Raw genomic sequence first — 21340 nt, 5'->3', positions numbered from 1 at the left:
GGAATACATCTCCTGGATGCTCACGTTATGTGGCTTCCCACTTATGTGTTTACACAGATAAAAAATCGGTATCATTTGATTATTGATTTATTTCGATTTTGTGGGATCACATAAATCATTAAATGATCGATATATGGTTTGTTTAAAAAAACAATAAATATTTGTTGTTAATTTACAATGTGAAGTGAAAAATCTAAGTATAGCTTTTGAGATCCTATCAGGATGATTAGAAAAACCGCCTTTTTTCTTTCTGTGTACATACCCATGTACTAACTTTCTGACCGCAGCTGTACCCGTCCCGCAGCCAGGCCATTAACATTGCTTAATTGAATTAGATTCCGAATGCAGATTATGAGTAGCATCGCATGCTCACTCCGGGACAAGCCGAGTATGGCAGTTGGTAGGGTATAGAACGAATTACGCCGCCACTTCCCGACTCCTACGATCCCATGCAAATGAGTCAGTCCCTCAGTCAGTCCACTCATATAAAAATCGCGTTTTGAAATCCTCATTTATGGCGCACGGCATAAAACTCGGATTCGAAAATATCAAACCCTTGTAATACGCCAACTTAGTGCGGTTCACTGAACCTCGAGTCTAATTAGCTAAGTTTTCGTACAAAAGCGGTTTCTGTAATCTAATTCGATGGCGTCAGCGGCACTTTGCGGACCACGAAACATTTCTGCAGCCGAAAACGACCAGAGACTTGTACATTGGCCATTCGATTCGATTCGAAACGATTGCAATGCATTGCATTGCACTGCATTGCGCCGGTGCAGTATTGGTATTAAAGGCCAACAATTGTGGCATGTCCTAGTGACAGCCTCGCCACAAAATGCACAAAATGCCGGTGCAATAACAGCCACAAGCGACTGCGAGCGTCGTGCCAAAAACGTTGGAGCTGCTGCTTCATTAGTTATGCATTAAGCATACGATATGTTGTACAACCCGGCCACAATGGCCAAAAGGGTACATGGCCTTTATAATGGGCTTTGGGTTGATCGAGGTGTTGCCATTAAGGTACAAGTCCTCCAGACGTGTCTTTCATATTTCCCAGCTATTAGTGAAGCAACATGTAATATCTGAAGACTCTCCAATAATGAAGCATGAAGTGTTGTCCCAAAAAGTTTCAAATGTTAATGTCTATTTAATAGACCACTTAACTCCTACTCTTTATTAAATCGATGTCATCATTATTATTGACTCAATTAAATGCATTGCATATAAACGATTTTTTTTTTAAGTAAGGAACAAAGTAACTTTCACCCATGCTTATGTTTAGTAAATATCATTTTATTTCAATCAATTTTTTTTTACATTATTTTAAAATCAATGTTTTATTTATGCTACGGTTTCTACAAGCAACTCCAGAAAACTCCCCAAAACACAGATCCAGTAATGGAAGTGAAGCACCACTTAAATTTATAATATTGATTTGTAACTCTTTTAATGGCTCGACTTTTAAGTGTAACTAAGTTTCGGTGGCGCAATCGAAGGCACCTTTCCTGTTTTCCAGCATTGGGCTGCTGCAGTCAATCTTTTTGTGGGATGTCCAGCTCCCTGTTAACTGCGTGCAATTCGTGGGGGTTCGTATGTCGCTTAAAAATTTTAATTGCCTTTGCGTGTTTAGAAAACTTACACGTACGTATGTTCTGCGTAGTTTAGCAGCTGACCAAATGCCAGGCAGCTTTCTAGTCGCTGCAGGGGATATGTCTGCAGCGGTGTATTGAAGTCTATTTTCACACTTCCAGCACACGATCGTCAATGATGATTATCGAGGTGGATTAAAATTGAAAGGAATTAAACAAGAAAGTTAGCATTTATTAATATTAACGATTCGTGCACTTCAAAGGAGGCTTCCTTCACAGATTGAAAAAAATTAAATTTACAAAATTTTGAACTTTTATTGAGCCTTTCAAAATGTACAAAACCATTTTATAAACACTGGTTCCAAAAAATATATCTGAGCCCTACATGCAGCAGAAGTGGTATTTATCCTGTTTTTACTTTCCTAAAAAAAAAGTAAGTTGGTTAAATACATAAAATATATAAATAAATAAGAAGTAATTTACCAAAGTGGCCTCTCGAATTGTTGGCGCTGATTTTGGTCCAGACGGCACCAAATTCTAGTTGCCCTTTTTAGCAGTTCATTGGCTGGTAAATAAGAGTTCTTTCTCCGAAAATTGCGTAGAAAGTGTATATATGCACAAGCGGTGCCCAAAGTATTTGAGTTGCGCTTCCGCTTTTGATTTTGGGAATTCCTCACTTTTGACTGGGTATATTTAAGCGAGGTTCTTAAAGATTTCCTTTCACGACTATATGGGGAGCTCCTTTGACTTTGTTCTTTGCGGCTACATCTATCGGGGGTTTCCCTTTTTGACTGATCTTCGCTTTCTTGTGTCGAGGTACTTAAACATTCCTTCTGACGAATATTTGGGGAGCGCCTTTCACGGTGTTTCGGGAGTTTCCTTTTAAAGAGGGTATCCACACCCGACTGATCTTCACTACATGGCGAAGAGCTGGATGTGCTGGGCGTTTGACATTGACTTTTACTTTTCTCTTCATCGGAGGATTCCCTTTTCGACTTTTTAGTAAATGCTTCAGATGGTCTTTTTATAACGATCACAGGTTCCTTCTAATATATTTAAACAATTATTGAAGAAACTATTATTTTATTATTCTTGGTTTGTTTTACCATGTTTTTAAAGCGTTCCTTTTCTTCGGGAGAAAGCTGGTTCCATTGCTTGGCGGCAAAGCGCACCATGTCCTGAGGGGAAATGCCGTAGAATCGTTTCTTGTACTCAGTCAAAAAGTTGAGGTAGCCATTAGGTGAAATGCGCGCTATTTTTTGATACTTGTAAATTGGTGGGCAATGTGCATCTCCCCGCTTTTTCGCCGACATTGTGTGGATTTGTTAAGACCTACAATTTTACTTCTCTAGTCCCAGAATTTACGTCTTTCTCTACCAGAATTATCCAAACACGCACACTGGCAATTTTGACTAAGAAGACTTTCTCCTAGGTGACTTAGTGATGTTGTAAAAAAGTTTTACCAATTTTATAATAATTTACATCTAAGCAGTCGTACTTTTTTGAATCCTAAATATTCTGCGGAGCTCAAAATTGGTAGAAAAAATTTTAAGTAAAATACAAATTATTTTTAACCATTTATTATGGCTTCCTACTGTGCAGTTTGTACCGCCGGTTTCATCCACCTTATCCTTGGAATTTCCCTGTGCTTTTATCAAGCTGCTGATACCTGTTCACCGGCTCCGAATTTGGGAGGTTGGATTTTCTTGGGAGCTCTGATGCTAATGACCACCGACATTAAAATGTATCCCGAGCGTTATAAGCACTTGCCCTGTGCAATACAGTTTCTTGTGGAGACCATAGGATCCTTGGCAATCTTCGAGATCTGCACTTTCGTGGTTTGGTGCACGCTAGAGCGTCTGATTCACCACTTGGTTAGGTTGCTTTTTTTATCGATCGGAATGAGCGATGAGCTGTACCTTGCTCTAGAGTATTGGCTTCTCTTAATACCTACCACGGCTATTGCTGGCTGTCTGTTATTCATTATCAAGATGGCCATTATACCCCGTTTTGATATAAAGTCGGTCTGTGCAAAACAGCAAGTAAAGGTTCATCTGGACAAGGGTGTTTACAGAGACTTGGTTCGTCAAAACAAACAAAATGTTAAGGTGAAATTTCGTTTTAATACAAAGTAAACCCTTTTATTGTCTTGAAAATTGTAGTAAAATTTTACAATAAAATGTAAATATTTAAATCACGGAATAATTTTCTTATAACGGTTTTTTGCGCTTCATAGCACTGGGTTTTGATAAACACGTTAAAGTGACCAGTTGTCTTCTACAAAAATCGATAATGCTAACATCGATAGCTTCGACTGAACATCGAATTGTCCCATCTCTAGCTGCTCTATTTGTTGATATGAACAGCTGAATAATAATCATATTTGGTTAAAAACAATTATGCGATTTAACGCAGCCGCCTTATAGCGCCCGTGCCACGCCCTCTGCGATGCGAACAGGCGACCAAGCCAAGGTGTCGCCACGAATCCTGCAATCGAGAAACCAAGTCGAAGGTTCGGAATAAGTAGTACAAATAAGTCAGTAAATTCCGGGGAAAATACATTAAAATATGTCTACGGAGGAGCATGTGTGGCGAGCACACATCGTGCGACGATTACGCGAACGCAACCGTAAGGAGTGCGACAACTTTAAGGAGATCATCGAGCAAAGTAAGAATTTGGGTCGTCATCGGGGGCAGCGGAACACCAGTCGCACCCCAATGCGCACCAGTTAACCTCCGAATCATCTCTATATTTCATGGTCAAATACTTTAATTGCCCGCATCTTGCAGACAACCGACTGATTGACCATGTGGCGCAACTCAAGGCGGACAACCTTAAGCTGTCCGTGGAAAACGAGCAGCTCCGCAGCGCGGTGTCAACAGGTGGCACCGGTTCCAACGTGGCCATCGCCACCCTCGAAAAGAAGCTGCTCAGTCAGCAGGAAGAACTCACCGACTTGCACAAACGCAAGGGTGAGAACTCCCAGATGATCGTAGACTTGAACCAGAAGGTGGAGCAGCAAAGGATCACGATTTCTGAGAAGGAGCACAGGTAGCTATCAGGATGTGAATGTTTAGAGGTTCGCATGCGCTAAGAAAGTGGAAGAAGACATTTAATCTTATCTATCCAACATTTCCTGTAATTTTAAATATGAATGCAGAAAAGTTTTATAATCAGGTATTTAATCTTAAGACGCTGTTTTTACTGATAGCAAGATTTCAGCATCTCGGAAAATAATTTGTGTAAATTGTAATACTGCGTACCTAATCTTAGCGACTGTGAATAATGTAACATCCTGTATATCGACCTATTTTCCATGCAGTCATTAATTAATCTGTTTTTTAGCCTCGCCGAACAGCAAACGAATAACAATCGATTGCGGGCTGAAGTGCAGTTACTCCACTCAAGTTTGGAGGAACTTAAAAAACTAAACAATACCATGCTGGATGAGCACACAGCGCTTCAATTAGCATTTAGCTCACTCGAGGACAAACTGAGAGGAGTACAAGTAAGTGGTCAAGGTTGCTCACATATGTGTTTATACGGATTATTTTTAAGATCAGTACGGCATTGAATTAGTTGAATTTTTAAAAACGCTTGATTATATTTGTTTATTGTTCATTAAAATTCTGCGTAACTTACAAATTGGGAAGTGTTTTTGTAAGTTGTAAAAAGACAGTTTAAAATCATAAACCATAACCATACCTAACAGAGTTTGGGAATATTCGACAAAGTGTTGATCCCACCATTGTGTTTTGAATCATTTTATGCAAGTTGTTCTTGCTCATTAAGTAGCACACATAAATTAATCTTAGACTTTGTTTTTTCAATGATGTGTATAATATATTTTTATTGGTACTTAGTTGAGGCTTCCGAATCCAATTGAAAAAGTGTTTTTGTACGGTATTTGGTTCGTGCATGCCGATAAATATACTGCAGATGGCTCGAACCGTTCGTTATGCCTCGTATACGCATGGGAAAAGCTTGCTATCTTTTCGATTTCGATCCAGTAGCATATTAGCGTTCAACGCGGAAAACAGCTTACAACGGCGCTAAATATTTGCTTATATTCAAAATATGAAGAAGCGTCTACTAAAAAGCTTTTCGTTCTCTGTTGATTCACAGGACGAAAATCGGCGTTTACTGGAGCGGCTAATGCAATATAAGTCAAAGGATGCCGACAAGTTGAATGAGGAAAACGAGAGCATAATAAGGTAGGTTTTTTGAAAATAAATTCATTTTAACCCTATTATCATGCAAAACATAACGATTAATATTACTTATCTCTTCGAACATTAATATACATGTATATAAATGCATTCTAGTAACAAGATAGGTATGGAGATACATATAAAATAGTTAATCGCGAAGCTTATCTAATGCTTATAAAAGAGTTTGATAAAAAATCCCATGTAAACTGTTAACATATACATACAGATTAAACGATGTTTTTATGGATAAGGCAGCTTTTTGATAACATTACATATGAAACAAGCCGAAAAGGATTTTTATTAATATTCGGATAAAGTTTTATCTATTTCTTACCATGTTATGGTAAGAGATAGTAACAAAAATGCTCCCATGTAAGTGTTTTTGAAACGTGCAGAATAGGAATTAAATAAGATGTTTACCATGTATCCTCCAAGAGTTATGAGTTTAATTAAATATGAACGCAAGGTTATAAGTTTTGTTTAGTTCCAGGGCATGTATATTTAGTTATTATCTTAATACCCGATTAGAGATTACAGTGCCCATCCACCTGACCGCTGATCACCTAGTTGTGTTAATAAAACCACTTTATTGCCCACCCACCAAACGTCATGCAAGCAAGTTAACTGAAATATGCGGAGCACGGGAACTACCAATACGTAAAGGTTAACGGAAAACTACACAAACTGCATGTAACCAATATTTACATATATTTTTTATACTAACACTTTAACATACGCCAAGGAGTAGAACGGACCATTTAGACGAAATATAATCGATTGTGTCATTCATTCTGATTTGCTCCTTTTATTTTTGGTTTAATATAAATGTATAACCGTTTTTGAACATATCTAGAAAAAGACTGCCGTCAATTTTCAGGAAACGTTCGGCCAAACTGAAACGTGACTTGGAAGACGCGGTCCGTGAGCCCGGCACGTCCACGAATACCGCATCTTCGCCCGGTGCAGCGTCCTTGCAGCGCAACTCCAGTCCCGCCCAGTTCGTTGGGGGTCTCATCGGGGACGAGGACTTCGACGAGGCGACGATAAATGGCGCCATGGAAGCCATAGGTCTCGATGATAATGAATATATTAGCGCTCGTTTTACAGCAGGCGAGGTCTGTGAGAACTCCCGAACGTCTATCGACACTCTAAAGGCCACGGGCTACTTGGGTCAGGCCAATCCGACCAAGATCCTTATGAAATTCGAGGCGCACGAAAACGAGTCGCACGCGGTGCGCTGGAGTCCCGTGGAGCGCATGGTGGCCACCGGTGGCGCCGATCGCAAAGTCAAACTTTGGGATATTGGCAAAAGTAAGTGGACTTTTATTGAGCACACAAAAACATGTACCTTGTACATGTACGTTGTTTATGATGAATTCAATGAATGAATTAATCGCTTTATTTCTGCTAATTTGAATATGTATTTTCAGATTCCACTGAGCCACGAGCTGTTTTGAGTGGGAGCAGTGCAGGGATTAATTCCGTAGACTTTGATTCAACAGGTGCCTATATATTGGGCACCTCAAATGATTACGGTGCCAGAGTATGGACGGTGATAGACAATCGGCTAAGAGTAAGTGAAATTTGCCCTATTATTAAATAAATAAGCTGTTTTGAAAACGAATATTTTCAAAAAGCATCAGTGTACTATGTTTTGTTTTATCTAAACAATACCAAAACATCGTATATTAAATTGATATACGATATACAAAGGTTTTTTTTTTCAATTCGACGAGTCTACACTCTATTTACTTTTGTTAAATGCGTATTAGGTTTTTGCAAGGGTCATCGAACCGGTTGCATTTCTATTTACTTCTTGAACTTAATTCTTTGAAAACATTTTTAGTTAAATAACTATACCTATTTACTAATTCACTTAAAAACAGATGTAAACATAGGAAGGTAATAATTTAGAAGAATTAATAGGTTCTTGCTAAACGATCATACTTGTGGTAATTAGTCTACACCAGAGTGGGCATAACAATACTTTCCTTTTCTATCGTTGCTCCAAGAAGATTAAAATACGGACTTCTTTGATGCCTTGATTTATAAAGAATTTTCAGCCCTCGTGATATTCTCTTTCGCCTTTGTTTACTCATCTTGGTACGTACATATGTGCACACACATTCATACCAATGTCAATGTTTATAAATAAATTTTGCATGTTTGCCGCTTTCTAACTCGGAAAAAAGGCGAAAAGTAAACAAGTAAACATTACAGAGACGCTGATGGCAAACAAAAGTGTTTACTGATATAGTAAATAAAGCACTTTAACTATGATATACGCGTATGCTGGTTCTGTCCACCTAAGAATACTACCTAAGAATAATTCAAGATGTGATTTCATGCCTTGACAAGGCATTCCAGAAAGGGTAATGGTGGAACCAACTGGGGTCAGTCTGTTTTAGGAGATACGTAAATATACATATGTATTTAAATGGAATGGTTATTCGAAATGGGATTACTCTCCTCTTTCTTGTTTCTTGCTTTTATTAGCAATTAGCAACATAAAGCCAATTACAGAGGCTTGTTGTTCTCTAATAATAAAAAATTATTTACTTGGTTAGATTATACTATGCATCCATGTTTCTAAACATTTATAGACCCGTTTATGGTTCTTGAGTGTTATCGAAAATCAATTTCCATTGACGGTCATAAATAAAAGTTGTCTATGAAAGCTAAAAGGGGGAAAACTAGCCAATACACTGGCGGCGGTTGGCCTGAATTGCAGCAGAACAATCTTTCTTACCCCAAGGTTCATCTCTCGCCTGGTCAGGCGAGATCCGCAACTTCATCCATTTATGCTGCACATCGTCAACATGCGAATAAACATACAAGTGCAGTTCTTCCTGCTTTTCTCCGCCAGCTCCATCCGTGTGATACACCGACTCTTTTCTTCTAACTGGTATTTCTGGATTGACATTTAAACGGTTCTTTTGCGCACAACTGGAAACTGTAACTGAAGAATAGCGCCGCTGAGCTGCAGCATTAAAATGAGCACACTGACTTGTACGGCCTCTGGCCACAATGCGATCAAACAGTCAACTGATTGCCAAGTTATCATCATTAATATCTGCGATTCTTCTTACTATTCGTGCTCAAACTTTTCACACACCCCAAACCTGAGAGCTTTTTGTGGGAGCATTTTCATTCGTCGAAAACTCAGCTTCAGGCGAAAAATTCCAGGCAATATGAGAAAAATTTGAAATTTAGTTATGTTTGATCAACAACGTTTTTTTTTCCTTTTAATATGTTCATATAAACTACATAGTATTACCTGTTTGTAATTTCTAATTATAATTGAATCGTTCCTTTTATGATAGTCTTAGGTGTTAGCGTTATTTATGCTCCTGTCATATTAGGCCTCTGCAATATGTCATCCATTAAAAATGTTTCCTTTAATTTATGACTCTCGAAAAGAGGACATTTCCACCTTGGCTACCAGGCAGGCTTCCCGATAAAACGCAGAGTGGCTTGCAGAATTTTAAATCCACCGGTTTGTGGACAACACGTTTTTTAAAGCCAAATAAAAACCGCGCGCTCGGTTCAAATTAGACGGTTTAAGAGAACATTTCAATCCGTGTTATTAGTTAGAAACCGGCCTCTTGAACAGGCCATGAAGCGTAGGCTCTTTCTTCGGCTCAAAGACGCTCTTCTCTCCAATTCTCCGCTCTGAAATTCTCCACTCGGGGGGTGCTCCAGTCAAACATGTTTGAGTTATCGCCGCCGAAAGAAGGAGGCAGTGGTCGGCGTTTCAAGCCACACTGCGCGTACATTGACCGTTCGACTTGACCGGTTGCCGGTTGAAAATCGGAGCCTCTTTAATTAAGAGAAAAAATCTTTTTTCATACCCATAAGCCCAGCCCCACGGAACGGCTTTTGCTTTGAAATTAGTAAAAGACGTTTATTTTTTATTTAATAGGTTAAACGGCAGCCCTCAATTCGCCACTCTTGCATTGCCAATCTGTTCATTCGATTTATAGTCGACTTCGTTACTTCTGCATTTAAAAGGCTTGTGGTGAATTTATGTAACTGCTGACAGCTTTATTCAAATCACATAAATCAACAATTTGCTGGATCCCCAGGAAGCGTTTTTATCTTATCTGGTTTCTTGTTCTCTACAATTAGGCATCTTGGTTGGAAGATAAATAATCTTGAATTTACAGTTCTCTTAGCGAGAATCCGAGTTTTAAATGTCAATGACTTTAATTCATATGGCCCTGCGTTGAGGAATACTGTGAGATGACAGTAGGAACTCCGAAATATGTCCCACCATGCGACCTATGCCAATAAATTCTATGTGGCAGTTATGCGTGGTGCTTTAGATCCTTGTTTATAACGCCGTAATTAAATGTCTCGAGTCTCTTTAATGTCTGCGGACACTTTTTAATTACACGCCGTTCTAGCGAAAGGTACTTAGCCCGAGTAATTAGCCGGTTTCTAATGGAGGGTTCGTATGCAATGCCTGAAAAGGTGTTGGCGGTCGTACTTCTGGCCAAGTGGTCTTTGTTATTATTATTGTTTCTCTTCTCTTTGTTACGCTACCTACTAAGATTCTGTGTCGAGATCTTTGTACAATGATGTTGCCCTGTAACGCAACTCTGTGCTAACTGTTTGTTTGGAATTCTTGACTATTGAAGCACACGCTGACGGGTCACAGTGGCAAAGTGATGGCCGCCAAATATGTCCAAGAGCCCATTAAAGTGGTGACCGGAAGCCATGATCGCACTCTGAAGATCTGGGATTTGCGCAGCATCGCCTGCATAGAGACGAAATTCGCCGGATCGAGTTGCAACGATCTCGTCACCACCGACAGCCTGGGATCAACGATTATCAGCGGGCATTACGATAAGAAGATCCGGTTCTGGGACATTCGTACCGAGAAGCAGGCAGATGATGTCTTGATGCCAGCCAAAATCACCTCCTTGGATTTGTCAAAAGGCGAGTGATTAAGTTTCACACTTTACCGGCTTCTTACTTAATCTCTTCCACAGATTGTAATTACCTCATATGCTCTGTAAGAGACGATACTATTAAATTATTAGATTTACGCAAAAATCAAGTTATATCCACGTTTACGTAAGTAGTTTTTTTCTAGTCTAAAGCCGGATAATACGAATTATGTTGTTTTTACGAACAGAAACGAACACTTTAAAATCAGCTGTGATTTTGCTCGAGCTTCTTTCAACTCGAGCGGCCTAAAGATTGCATGTGGATCGGCGGATGGCGCTATATATATTTGGAATGTGAATGGTTTCCTAGAAGCCACTCTCAAGGGACACAGGTAATAAAACCATAATTGTTTGTTTTATTGCAAGCTCTGCTCAGAGATCATAAAAGATAAATACCTCGAAAACAAATCCCCGAGCAAGTAATTGCTTGCACTTATGTTCATGGTCCAGCCTTTGGATCCCTAAATCTGTAACAACTTTGCTCTTATTTCGCAGCACTGCGGTAAATGCGGTCAGCTGGAGTCCCAACAATAATTCGCTGGCTTCCGTTGGCAAGAACAAACGATGCATCATATATTCGGATTCATAACCCTAATTGTTGCCATAAACGTCAGTCAGTTCCATTTTACTGAAACGCTTGTAGTCAGAGCTGTAATCAATAACGGCCATGCGGAGTCTGCTGTAAATAGTAAATTCGGTTGGCGAATGGTCAAGGTAAATCCAGTGCCGACTGTTTTATTAATTTTATTTGATTATTTTATTTATACCTAAAACAACAACGGATATAGTATACAAATTGTATCAATTCATATATAAATCTAAGTACATGTTTTCCTATTGTAAAAAATAAAACATATATATACGGGGTTGCATATACGACCAATCTTAAAGGAAATTGGTATTTATATAAAAGATCTCTTTATCTCTTTTCATTCACGATTATTTAAGAGTGGCTTCTAAAAATAGGTTTTTAACAAAAAGAATTGCCACAGTCAAAATTCTTTGCTAAGTGACCGCTTGACTTCACGACAAATAACAGACTCGCTGAATAGAAATTAAATTGGGGCAATCTCATAATTCTTCGGAGCGGCCTTCAGTCTTTATATGAAAACCAGTTACCTTATGTGACATCTCAATATATGCTTTTTCTTTCACCAGCACCTGTATTTAGCTAGAAAAGAATGCACGCCGATTTCAGACAATAATGCTCAGCCAACAAAACTTCTTATGCATCCTTCGTCGAACGTGATGCATTTTAATTTCTGCATATGTGATCAATTCTTAGCACGAACGTTGTGCCATTGGCGAACACATCCAATTATTTCGTGTGCTATGCTGACGGAGCACAATCGACACTGGGAATCTCTAATTGAGCGAGGAAAATAACCACGGCACCATCATTACAAATCTAACGTACATTCATTTTTATCGCCTTGCATGCGTGCTTTAATTAAGAATCTTTTCAGATTATGCCTCGAAAACAACTACAACTTAGCGTTAAGTACCGCCATACGATCTAAAATCTTGTGGCGCTCTTAAGTACTCGTATTTGTACTTGAGGTAGTGTCGTTGAAGGCGCATTGCTAAGTAAATTAATTGAGAGGAATCCAGTCATCCAGAGTAGGACCGAGTGACGGGCAGACGATTGGACAGGGACAGGAGTCACTTTCCCGTATGCGAGAGCGTTCCTCCAGCAGATAAAGATACAAATCTGCACGAAGCCTGTTTCCTGTTGTGCTGAGGGTGCATTTATTTGCATGATTCACACAAGCGTCGAGGCTAACGATACTTATACAGCTGCTGGATGGTCGTACAGGTGTACGCCATCACCATCGCCATCGCCATGCTCTATGCTCGAAGTTCCAAACTCCAAGCCCCAAACTCCATACTCCATGCTCCATACTCCATGCGCCATAATGAAGATGGGACGTCGAGGCGCTGGGAAAACTTACGAAAACAAGCACGACATTTGGACCTTTCTGCCGCCTCTCTGCCCACATCGAAAAGTGAATCGGTGCCTTCCCTTCCTCGTTTTTGTGCTTAGGATTTGGATTCTGGCGAGTGTGTCGTGCATTTTGGGCGACTCTAAGTGAGCATGTTCCTGGAAGCCCTCGAGTCGCTTTTACAGTTGGATGCATTTTAAGTTTTATTGAAGTATAAATAATAATTCGCAGGTGTCTGCATTCCGACTCCAATTCGCACAGTTTGTTATGCGTGGGTAAAAGGCTAGGCAGTCAGACTTTTGTTCATCCATTCCCATATAGTATATACGAATATGTTTATATGGTGCTCCAAATGCAAGCAGTAAAAATGTTAATATATTATTGCTTTATTTCCCCCATAGAAAGTTCATTTCCATATATGTTTATTCCACGAGCATTTTGTTCCGTAACAAGAAACTCGTAGCCCAACCGCCAAAAGAGAACACAACGATTGAAATTCATTAAAAATCTTAATCTTTAATAATAATAAGATGAGTTTCGTTCCATAAAATTAAAGGGTCCAATGCAAACATTAAACTGTCATTGATATGTAATAAATTAAAGTGCTTAACTAAACTAAGTCGCATTCGATACAGATGATGAAGTATTAATTCGAGAAGGTAAATGTAATATGTATTAGTTTTTACAAATGTCAACCATTTTACTTCCGAAGTCACAAAAGAAGTTCAAGGCAGGTGTCGAACTTCCTTTACAAGTAGGGAGTCTGTCTGTTACAAGAATACACAAACCTTACACAAGTGTTTTCAAAACGCCATGGCTGCAATGCAAACAATCTGAATTCCACCGAACGAGACACATATAATTTCATTTTCTCTAAAATCGTGCACTGACTAGATAAGGCAAATAGCGGACGTTGTATCAGGACGACGGGTATTCGTAGCAGTTAATTAGCATAACTTTGCGTAAATATTGATTGCACCTTTTGAAGCTTAGACGTTAGTGTTGTAATGTAAAAGAATATGCGATTCTGTTTAGTACGAATGCTGATACGGCTGAAGTTTCTGGCGACGTTGGTAGCAATAGGTCCAAATCGCGATCACCGCCAACTGAGTTAGCAGGAAAATAGTGGCAGCTGTAATAAGTCCTATTTGAGAGGAAAGAGACACAACAAAATTACTTGTTAGTTATGCTCGTATGTTAGGTCATTAATCAAGTCTCTGTGCAACTGGCAAATTGGCTGTTTAAAGGTTTTTTATGGCCATGAAAGCGCACTTACCAATTGCGTTAACGCAGAATCCATGCCCCTCTTCGTTGGCAGTGAATGTGGTTTCATTTCCGTCATAATAATCTCCGCTTTCTTGCTTATCTTGCTTGAATCCGAATTTGTCCGTTATCTGAATGGATTGGACCAGCAGCATGTCGCTAGGAGTGGATTTCTTTGAAGTGTCTATATCGCGACGTGGTCTTGGATGATCATCTGTTTACGAAGAGTTAATATTCACGTGCAAAGAGAAAAGTTTTAATAAAGTAGGGCAAAAATACGAGATAAAATTACTGCTTAAATATAAAGTATGGAGACTCACCTGTGGTGTTGAGTGATCTGCGCTTTCGGCCATAGGATAGCAAGGACCTGAATTCACCGCTGGTGTCTTCCTGTTCGCACTGGACTGGCTCACAACTTGGCATGCAAGGTGTAACCAAGGCACGGAACTGGACCACTTCGCTGGAGGGGAACTTGAAGGCATCGAAGTTGGAGAGCAGAACCTTGCCGGAAACCGATCCCTTGTAAATTGGCCCCATTATAAAGTGGTCAGTCGGGCAGCCATTTGAATCAATTAAGGTAATTTCCGAGTTATCCACGCCATCCATGGCAACCAACTCCCGAATGAATATCTCGTAGGGGCTCTGCTCGTCGACGATTTCGAACTTCAGGGCGAGCGGATCGCCAACCTCGGCCGAACGCATCATATCGGAGCCATCCCGAGAGGTAATCCGCATGATAACATTGGGCGACTCCACAATTACCTCCTCCGAAAGTGCCGGCACGATATCCCCGCGCACATCCAGGTCGACGCCGTTGGTAACCGACTTGTTGGTCAGATCGTACTGACAGGCCAAGGCCAAACCCAAATCGGAGGATGTCACAATCATGTCATGGTGCTGGATAATTATGTCGTTCACATAGCGGCCAGCGGTGCTCTGTCGCACGTTGCACTCCAGATCGTGATAGTTCATCCGCAGCTCGAAGTCCAGGGCACTCTTCACGTCCACCGAGCAGGACTTGGGCGATCCCTTGGCGTAGACCTTTCCGTTGAACAGCTTCGAGGTGCGGATACGTGCCAACATGTCGCCACCGCCGCACTCGATGGTCACATTGTAGCAGGAAGTCAGTTCGTAGGTCGAGGCCTCGGGCACCTCCAGGAATGGTTCCTGCACATCGGCCAGAGTGGCACGACTGTGGTGGGATAATCTGCACACCATATCGCCAGTATCGTTGTAGTCGTACGAGTGGCACCTAAGCAGATGAAAATCATAGAGAAAATAGTAGGGTTAACACAATTTCACTTACATTAACATTTTATTAAGTTTTCAACATTTTCACCATTGCTTTCACTGTGCGAAGTGAGAACTTACACTTTCTAGTTTAGTGATACTAGAAATGAATATTCTACTGCATTCAGTTTTAATGATGTTTTTGATTTGATGTATTTATGTTGATTCCCCTTTTATGATAACATAAACAGGGGCTCTATAAAACCTTCAAACTTAACTATAGAACTACCTTCTCAAGTCTTGCCTGATCTTTATTATAGTTTCTATTCATAGTAGCACATGTTACCAACCTGTAAGGCGAATTAAGGCACAGTTCCCGGCACTCGTCAATACTGCTGACTTCTTGGTAAACAGAGTCCACCGTCTTCAAAATGCGACCAGGTAGACGTTTGAATTCGCAGAGCTTATTGGGTTCGTCGACACAGTGGTTTTCAAGGTAATCGGACCCTTCGTTCGTCTGGAAAGCATTGGAGCCGGCTAACGTTAACCGATCCAGCTCGCTCAGCTCGCAGGCTCCGGAGACACGATCATAGTTCGCAGATCTATATAGATCACATAAAAAGACAATAAAAAGGCACCAGTTAAGCAAGCGATAATTGGGCACATCGGATGGTATCCGTTCAGCACAAAAGGGCTGAACCCCAAGCCAAATAAACAATTTCTTGCTGTTTGGACTGTGGAAAGTAGATAGAGTGGATTTCGCACCGTACCCCTAAATGTTCTTACCTGCATGTGAATTCGGTCTCGCTTAGGCAAAGTTCAAAGCACTCGCGTCTTGACGCCACCGACACGGTACGCTTAACTTCCGTCTTGAGCTTGTAATTTTGAACACGATCGACATACCAGGCTCGCGAACAGGGCTTTACGGAGAGGCATGATTTTTGGGCATAGATTGTGAACACGGGGAACTGCGACTTTGTTAGGGCACCTGCGCAATGGCAATAGCAATAGCGATTGTGATTAAAATAAGAGCTGGTTTGTTTAGAGCGGTAAGTAGCTTACCCGGTAATTGATCAGCATGTGCTGAAAACAGCACGCAAAGCCCGGTCTCATAGTTTACTGACTGGCAAGTTTTGTTCTTCCTACAGGTGTCTAGGCAATCAGTGAGCATTAAAGTGCCCGGCTGGGAATCCATCAGCTTCTCGGGAGCCGAGAACACGTATCTAACGAAGGACTTATTAGATAATTACCCGGCCATCGTAAGCCATCATTACTTACCCGGTCACAATTTCGAAGCCCACCAGCTCGGGATCGCAATCCACTGGGGCATTTTCGTAGTAGATACTGTCCTCCTCGGAACCCAGAGGACTGGATGAATCCGAAGAGGCTGGCAAATCGAAGGCCGAGTTGCGGGTCTCAACCGTTTCAATTGGCCTCTCAGTATTATTGATCTCGGTTGGTTTGGCTTTTGAGCCGGGAAGTTCTGTCTTATCCTCGATTTCTTCGGAGGCAATTATTTTACTGGCATTCGGAGGTGCCGCCGTAACGGACTCCGCAGCTTGTCTTCGGATTCGCAGATGTTCCTTGGCCGTTGCCACGCTATATAGCATTAAAGCTAGGATAAGGTGTCTTAAAAGGTTTATCTTGGCCATCTTGTAAGTATCACTGGGGCCTGCAAATGAATTTTAAATCTGTATGAGATACTCTTCAACCTAATCCATTTCCTATTTCCATAAAATCGTAATCAAAATGTCAAGAAAATAGATTTAAAGCCCTAATTCTTAACGACCAAATAAAAAACTGCACTAACCTATAAAAATCTTTATCTCCTCCTTCCAAATAAATATAAAATTTAATTTAATTGCCAGGCAATCCTCTTTACGATCTTTGCTTATTAATAATAATACAGATAAAGCGCGGTAAATTGACTACGCAGGTACTGTCTCAATCTTTTCAAATTAATTTGTTTGCCATAAGGCGTAACGCGAATTATAAAGTCCCCTAGGGAGAAGCATTATCACGGCCAGTAACTCCGTTGAGGAAGGGAAACGGAGCTCACGTCGATGACCCCGTGCACTATTCACCAGTATTCGCTTGGATTTTTCTGGTTCGCTGAGTTAAACTCTTGCGCAACTGCCAAGTTAATGGGCATCGCTTATGATTGACGGTTGCGCTGGAAAGACCATCAAGGGGTCATGAGCTCTAATTTTTCGCCAAGTACCGAATACCATGTAGAACTGGCCCGGCGTAGGCTGGTCCTATTTTAGCCATGGCGCAAAAGGGAATGCACAATTTGGAAAATTATTAATACAAATACCGGACTCGGGACAATTCAATTATTGAAAAGAATATTATTAGGAGGGCAGTGCATTTGATTTTAAGCAGCGTAATTGCTATTGGCCAAATCCACTTGAAGCATGACTTATTAACATTATAACTGTATTACTGAATTATATATACCATACTATACATCCGCAGGCCGTCGGACTTGATAGCTTTACAGTTATTCCATGTGAGTTCTCATGAATATCCATGTGTGCAGAAAAAGTTTTGAGTAAATAGATACGGATAGTTAGAAGTATAAGAAACGCATGACTGCCGACCCACCAGACACACTAATCCTCTGTGGCGACGACGTCGGTTCCACCCAAAACCGAAGATCTGTTGGCATTGTGAATTCCTATTCTACTAAAAGTTGGTGTATGATATACACACACAAACCGTTAATAATATGAATCATAAACCCTGCACCGGTCAAAACTAGCCGTAACTTAATTAGAGATAAAATGCTTGAAAGACTTTTGAATGTTTTCCTTTCCACATTTGATTCTGGCTTAAAAAGTATGGAAAAACGTCGGGGTCTGGTGCACATGATCATAGCAGCCAGCACCAACAGCAGAACCAGCAACAAAACCAGCAGTGCCATGTAAAGAATGGCCACTCAGGAAGCTGCATTATAACGAGTCCATGACCATGTTATTGTACAAAAATCTTGTAGAAAGCGGCAGAAGAATTGGGTCAATGATTATCGTCAAAAAGTTGTTTTGCCGTGCATAGACATATGTATGGGTTGCTGCGCCCGCAGCGATCAGGTCGAACCCAAACCCAAACTGAAACCCACAAGCCAACCGGTATTATGGACACCCGAAGGAAATAGCACCGCCTAACTGTGTCGCTGATCACAATCGATTAGTGCGAACAGTCATTTATTGCCTAAATTACTGTTAAATGATGGTCGATCTTCGGGCCGAGAATTTCGGGTCCCGCTAAACGTTTTCATGCCGGAGATGTTTTGGTTGTGGGGAATCCAAGCGGATAATAATGCATCTCTCACCTTGTACCACTATCTGATTTCCTCAAATCTAATGAGCGATGATTACATATAGTATGTGTGTTGCCCAAAAAACTTTTAAGTGCTGGTTCCGCTCATGGGGCAAGATCCCAATTAATTGTGGGATATAATCAAACTTAAGAACAAATTGAATTTTAATCTCACCTTTCCGTTTAAATTATTATACTTATTTTTGATATTTAGGTCTTTTGGTACATTTTGGTGTACTTTTGTTAGATATTTCAGTTGTACTTAAAATGGGACAGGTTACTCAGATGGTAACAAAGTAATGTGTTCGTAGATACAAAGAGTAGGTATAATTATGACAATACTTCTCTTGTTCGACTCTTCAATAATAATTGGAGCAGTTTTATTCAATAACGATCCCCGAGCATGTGCACAAAGTCGATTTTTCAATCAAATAAACACATCACAAAACGCTTTTCAGATCACTGTTTGGGCCAATCAGCACTTGTTAACTGTTTAGCACTTTCGAATTTTTCTTTTATTTTACTGATGCGGTAAACTGGGCTTTATCCCTCCTTTAATGGTTCTTTTATTGTTTCCGAAAGAGTCTACACCTATTCTGACCGACTTCGAATCCATTCACATTCAGCCTATTTCCAGATGCATGATGTAATTAAAAGGTCTACCAGTCTGTCGAAAAGTCAATAGAAATCTGAGTTCCAGAGGAACCGCCAAAAAAAAAAACTTTCACCATTCTGAATGTGTTAATGACTTCATTTCTTCGGTCGCAAAAATACTGCCATATTTAACGGTAGATATCACACTGTTAAATTAATTTTCCATTTGGCGAAATTTTGAATATGGCCAATTACAGATTCGTGGGATAATCAAGAGACTAACGAACGTACGAACCACTGAGTTAATGGGTAGCATTTAAATTCCTATGGTTTTGCAATTTCAGCCTATTAGGCGTGCATATTTGCTGAAATATTTACTCCATTATGGCCGAGAAGACCATACCCAGTCACGTCATCCGTCACGTCGGTCTGCAAGCCATTCCAAAACGGACGTCCTAATGTTCGCTAATGTTTTGACGGAAGCTGCAGACATTGGCATCGTGGAGCATGCTATATAACATGGGGCCTTTTGCATTTTACACACAAGACACTGTCTTCTTGTTTCGTGCGTTTTTGCACCAGCAGAAGCCTCTGTTCTTCGGTCTTTCAGTTCACTTATTCAGAATGATTGTCTCCGTTTTTTCAATGCTGGCATAGTCATCCGTCAGCTTGATCACTGCCGTTTAAATAAACCGGTTAACATTTTTTCAGATTTTTCTTAGTTATTCTTTAGTCGGTGCAGGAGATGCATCTCTGTATAGCGGTTCGGCTCGAGGTAAAAACTAATCTAAACTATGAAATAATATCTATTTCAGGCACTTCTTGTAAATATGGCTTTAATCCCCCTGGTATTTCGTGAATATTACTTTTCCAAACAATTACCTAATTAACAAGTTATCTTTATAGTCTATCCCGAAGTCGGAATTTCAGCTTAGTCACACTGAAACAAAACACTTTCGCAGCCCAAAACAATTCGATCGCACTGAGGACAAAGGAAACGCCGAACTTGACCATACGATGGTCGCCGCAGAACTGAAGTCTTCAATGCCGCCGAGTGACTTGTTATAAAAATTAGATAAAGAAGTTCTGTGGGAGCTGGCTGGTTTGTTGTCTTCCGAGAGACGGAGAAGAAAGACCAGGCCGGGCCAACCTGCAAGAGAGCGGGACGCAGCAGTTCGGAATTCTTACAAAAGAAAGTCTCGGGGCCATGGCAATGGAAGTGCTGGATGGTGGATGGTGGACGGTGGATGCTTCGAGCCGAGAGAACAGCCAACAAAAAGAAATTGTTTGCATGGTAAATAGCCAGGCCAGACTCGATACGAAGTCGTATCACCTGTACGAGATCTCTACACGGCGAACTCAAACGTGTTCGGATTGCAACTGGGGAGTAATTGCGGTCAACGATCGAGAACAATGTGCACCTGTTTTCTCTCTTTCGGCTCTCTTTGCATGTTAACAACATACCATATACTCGTATATTCAGTCGAGTTTCCACTAATAATTTTCTTATGGCCCTGTTAACGCCGTGGGCCTGCGAGACCTACGCGTAAAAGCTGGGCGTAATAATGGGTTTTGGCTTATAACTGTCGCTTGCGTTTTTACTATTTTTCACTTTCACTAATAAGGTAGATACACCGCACCACGTGAAATCGTTTGTCACCCATTTTCTCTCATTCTAGCTGCAGACGGCTAATCGGCTTAAATTAAATCTACCGAAACATTTTGTGTGGGTTTAGGTTTCTGTGTTTACTTTTACTCAATTCGGAGATCCCATCCTACGGCGGAGATCAATGGTATCTGCCGATCTCGAATAGCCCACTTTATTGGCAAAGACAGTCGCAGATAGACGCTGAGCTAACATCCAGCGCTTTCAAAGTGGATATGTAAAACTAGAATGGCCCATCAAACGGTGTTTGATTTCCAAATTTATGGGTCAAGCCAATGCAAATCAGTTTTCGAGTCCGTTCTTCAAGAAGCGGGTCGTGCTTTGATAACAAATTGGGCAAACAATGAATGTGGGGAGACCCAATTTGGCCATTAATTCTTTTCAGATGATATAGACGCAAATGTGTCAAAATAAAAAAACCAAGTCGATCGAAGAAAGCCCTAAATAATTTTACCGGTTTTTGAATGAATCATAGCAGATTCCAGACTATCTCCTCGAACCGTTTACCTTTTATTATAAGCATTTTCTCTGGTAATAACCAAAGTGGGTATTGACTATTCGACTATTTGG

The 21340-nt window shown here is 40.6% G+C and overlaps 4 protein-coding genes across 9 annotated transcripts; 2 read left to right on the top strand and 2 right to left on the bottom strand.

Moving 5' to 3' along the window:
- Nucleotides 1-1884: 1884 nt before the first annotated feature.
- Nucleotides 1885-2996, bottom strand: LOC108088380 (protamine-like protein 99C). The gene is made up of 3 exons (XM_017186128.2): nucleotides 2696-2996; nucleotides 2073-2635; nucleotides 1885-2011 (listed from the first exon to the last, which is right to left on the bottom strand). The coding sequence occupies exons 1-3, from the start codon at nucleotides 2900-2902 to the stop codon at nucleotides 1993-1995; spliced, it is 789 nt and encodes a 262-aa protein (XP_017041617.1). The 5' UTR covers nucleotides 2903-2996; the 3' UTR covers nucleotides 1885-1992.
- A 100-nt stretch (nucleotides 2997-3096) lies between these two features.
- On the top strand, nucleotides 3097-3786 carry LOC108088387. The gene has a single exon (XM_017186135.2). It carries the CDS (start codon nucleotides 3173-3175, stop codon nucleotides 3722-3724), a length of 552 nt encoding a protein of 183 aa, XP_017041624.1. The 5' UTR covers nucleotides 3097-3172; the 3' UTR covers nucleotides 3725-3786.
- A 129-nt stretch (nucleotides 3787-3915) lies between these two features.
- LOC108088398 (autophagy-related protein 16) lies at nucleotides 3916-13311 on the top strand. Of its 6 annotated transcripts, XR_001771228.1 has the most exons (12): nucleotides 3916-4257; nucleotides 4380-4641; nucleotides 4936-5098; nucleotides 5716-5804; nucleotides 6655-7112; nucleotides 7232-7374; nucleotides 10442-10742; nucleotides 10796-10880; nucleotides 10942-11085; nucleotides 11249-11467; nucleotides 11912-12166; nucleotides 12220-13311. XR_001771228.1 is itself a non-coding variant. In XM_017186147.1 (10 exons), exons 1-10 carry the CDS (start codon nucleotides 4158-4160, stop codon nucleotides 11340-11342), a joined length of 1839 nt encoding a protein of 612 aa, XP_017041636.1. In that variant the 5' UTR covers nucleotides 3916-4157; the 3' UTR covers nucleotides 11343-11643. The 6 variants fall into 6 exon arrangements, 4 of the variants coding, with proteins under 4 accessions (XP_017041636.1, XP_017041638.1, XP_017041639.1 ...); XR_001771227.1 differs by having other exon boundaries at nucleotides 11912-13311; XM_017186147.1 differs by lacking the exons at nucleotides 11912-12166; nucleotides 12220-13311 and having other exon boundaries at nucleotides 11249-11643.
- On the bottom strand, nucleotides 13193-20150 carry LOC108088395. The gene is made up of 8 exons (XM_017186145.1): nucleotides 19987-20150; nucleotides 16468-16861; nucleotides 16252-16412; nucleotides 15976-16177; nucleotides 15540-15791; nucleotides 14280-15211; nucleotides 13973-14173; nucleotides 13193-13840 (listed from the first exon to the last, which is right to left on the bottom strand). Exons 2-8 carry the CDS (start codon nucleotides 16839-16841, stop codon nucleotides 13728-13730), a joined length of 2235 nt encoding a protein of 744 aa, XP_017041634.1. The 5' UTR covers nucleotides 16842-16861; nucleotides 19987-20150; the 3' UTR covers nucleotides 13193-13727.
- Nucleotides 20151-21340: the final 1190 nt, after the last annotated feature.

Source organism: Drosophila ficusphila, unplaced genomic scaffold (assembly GCF_018152265.1).
Source record: "Drosophila ficusphila isolate 14025-0441.05 unplaced genomic scaffold, ASM1815226v1 contig_791, whole genome shotgun sequence".
Lineage (NCBI taxonomy): Eukaryota > Metazoa > Arthropoda > Insecta > Diptera > Drosophilidae > Drosophila > Drosophila ficusphila.
The sequence above is the reverse complement of the archived record's forward strand: the minus strand, read 5'-3'. Positions and strand labels throughout refer to the sequence as shown.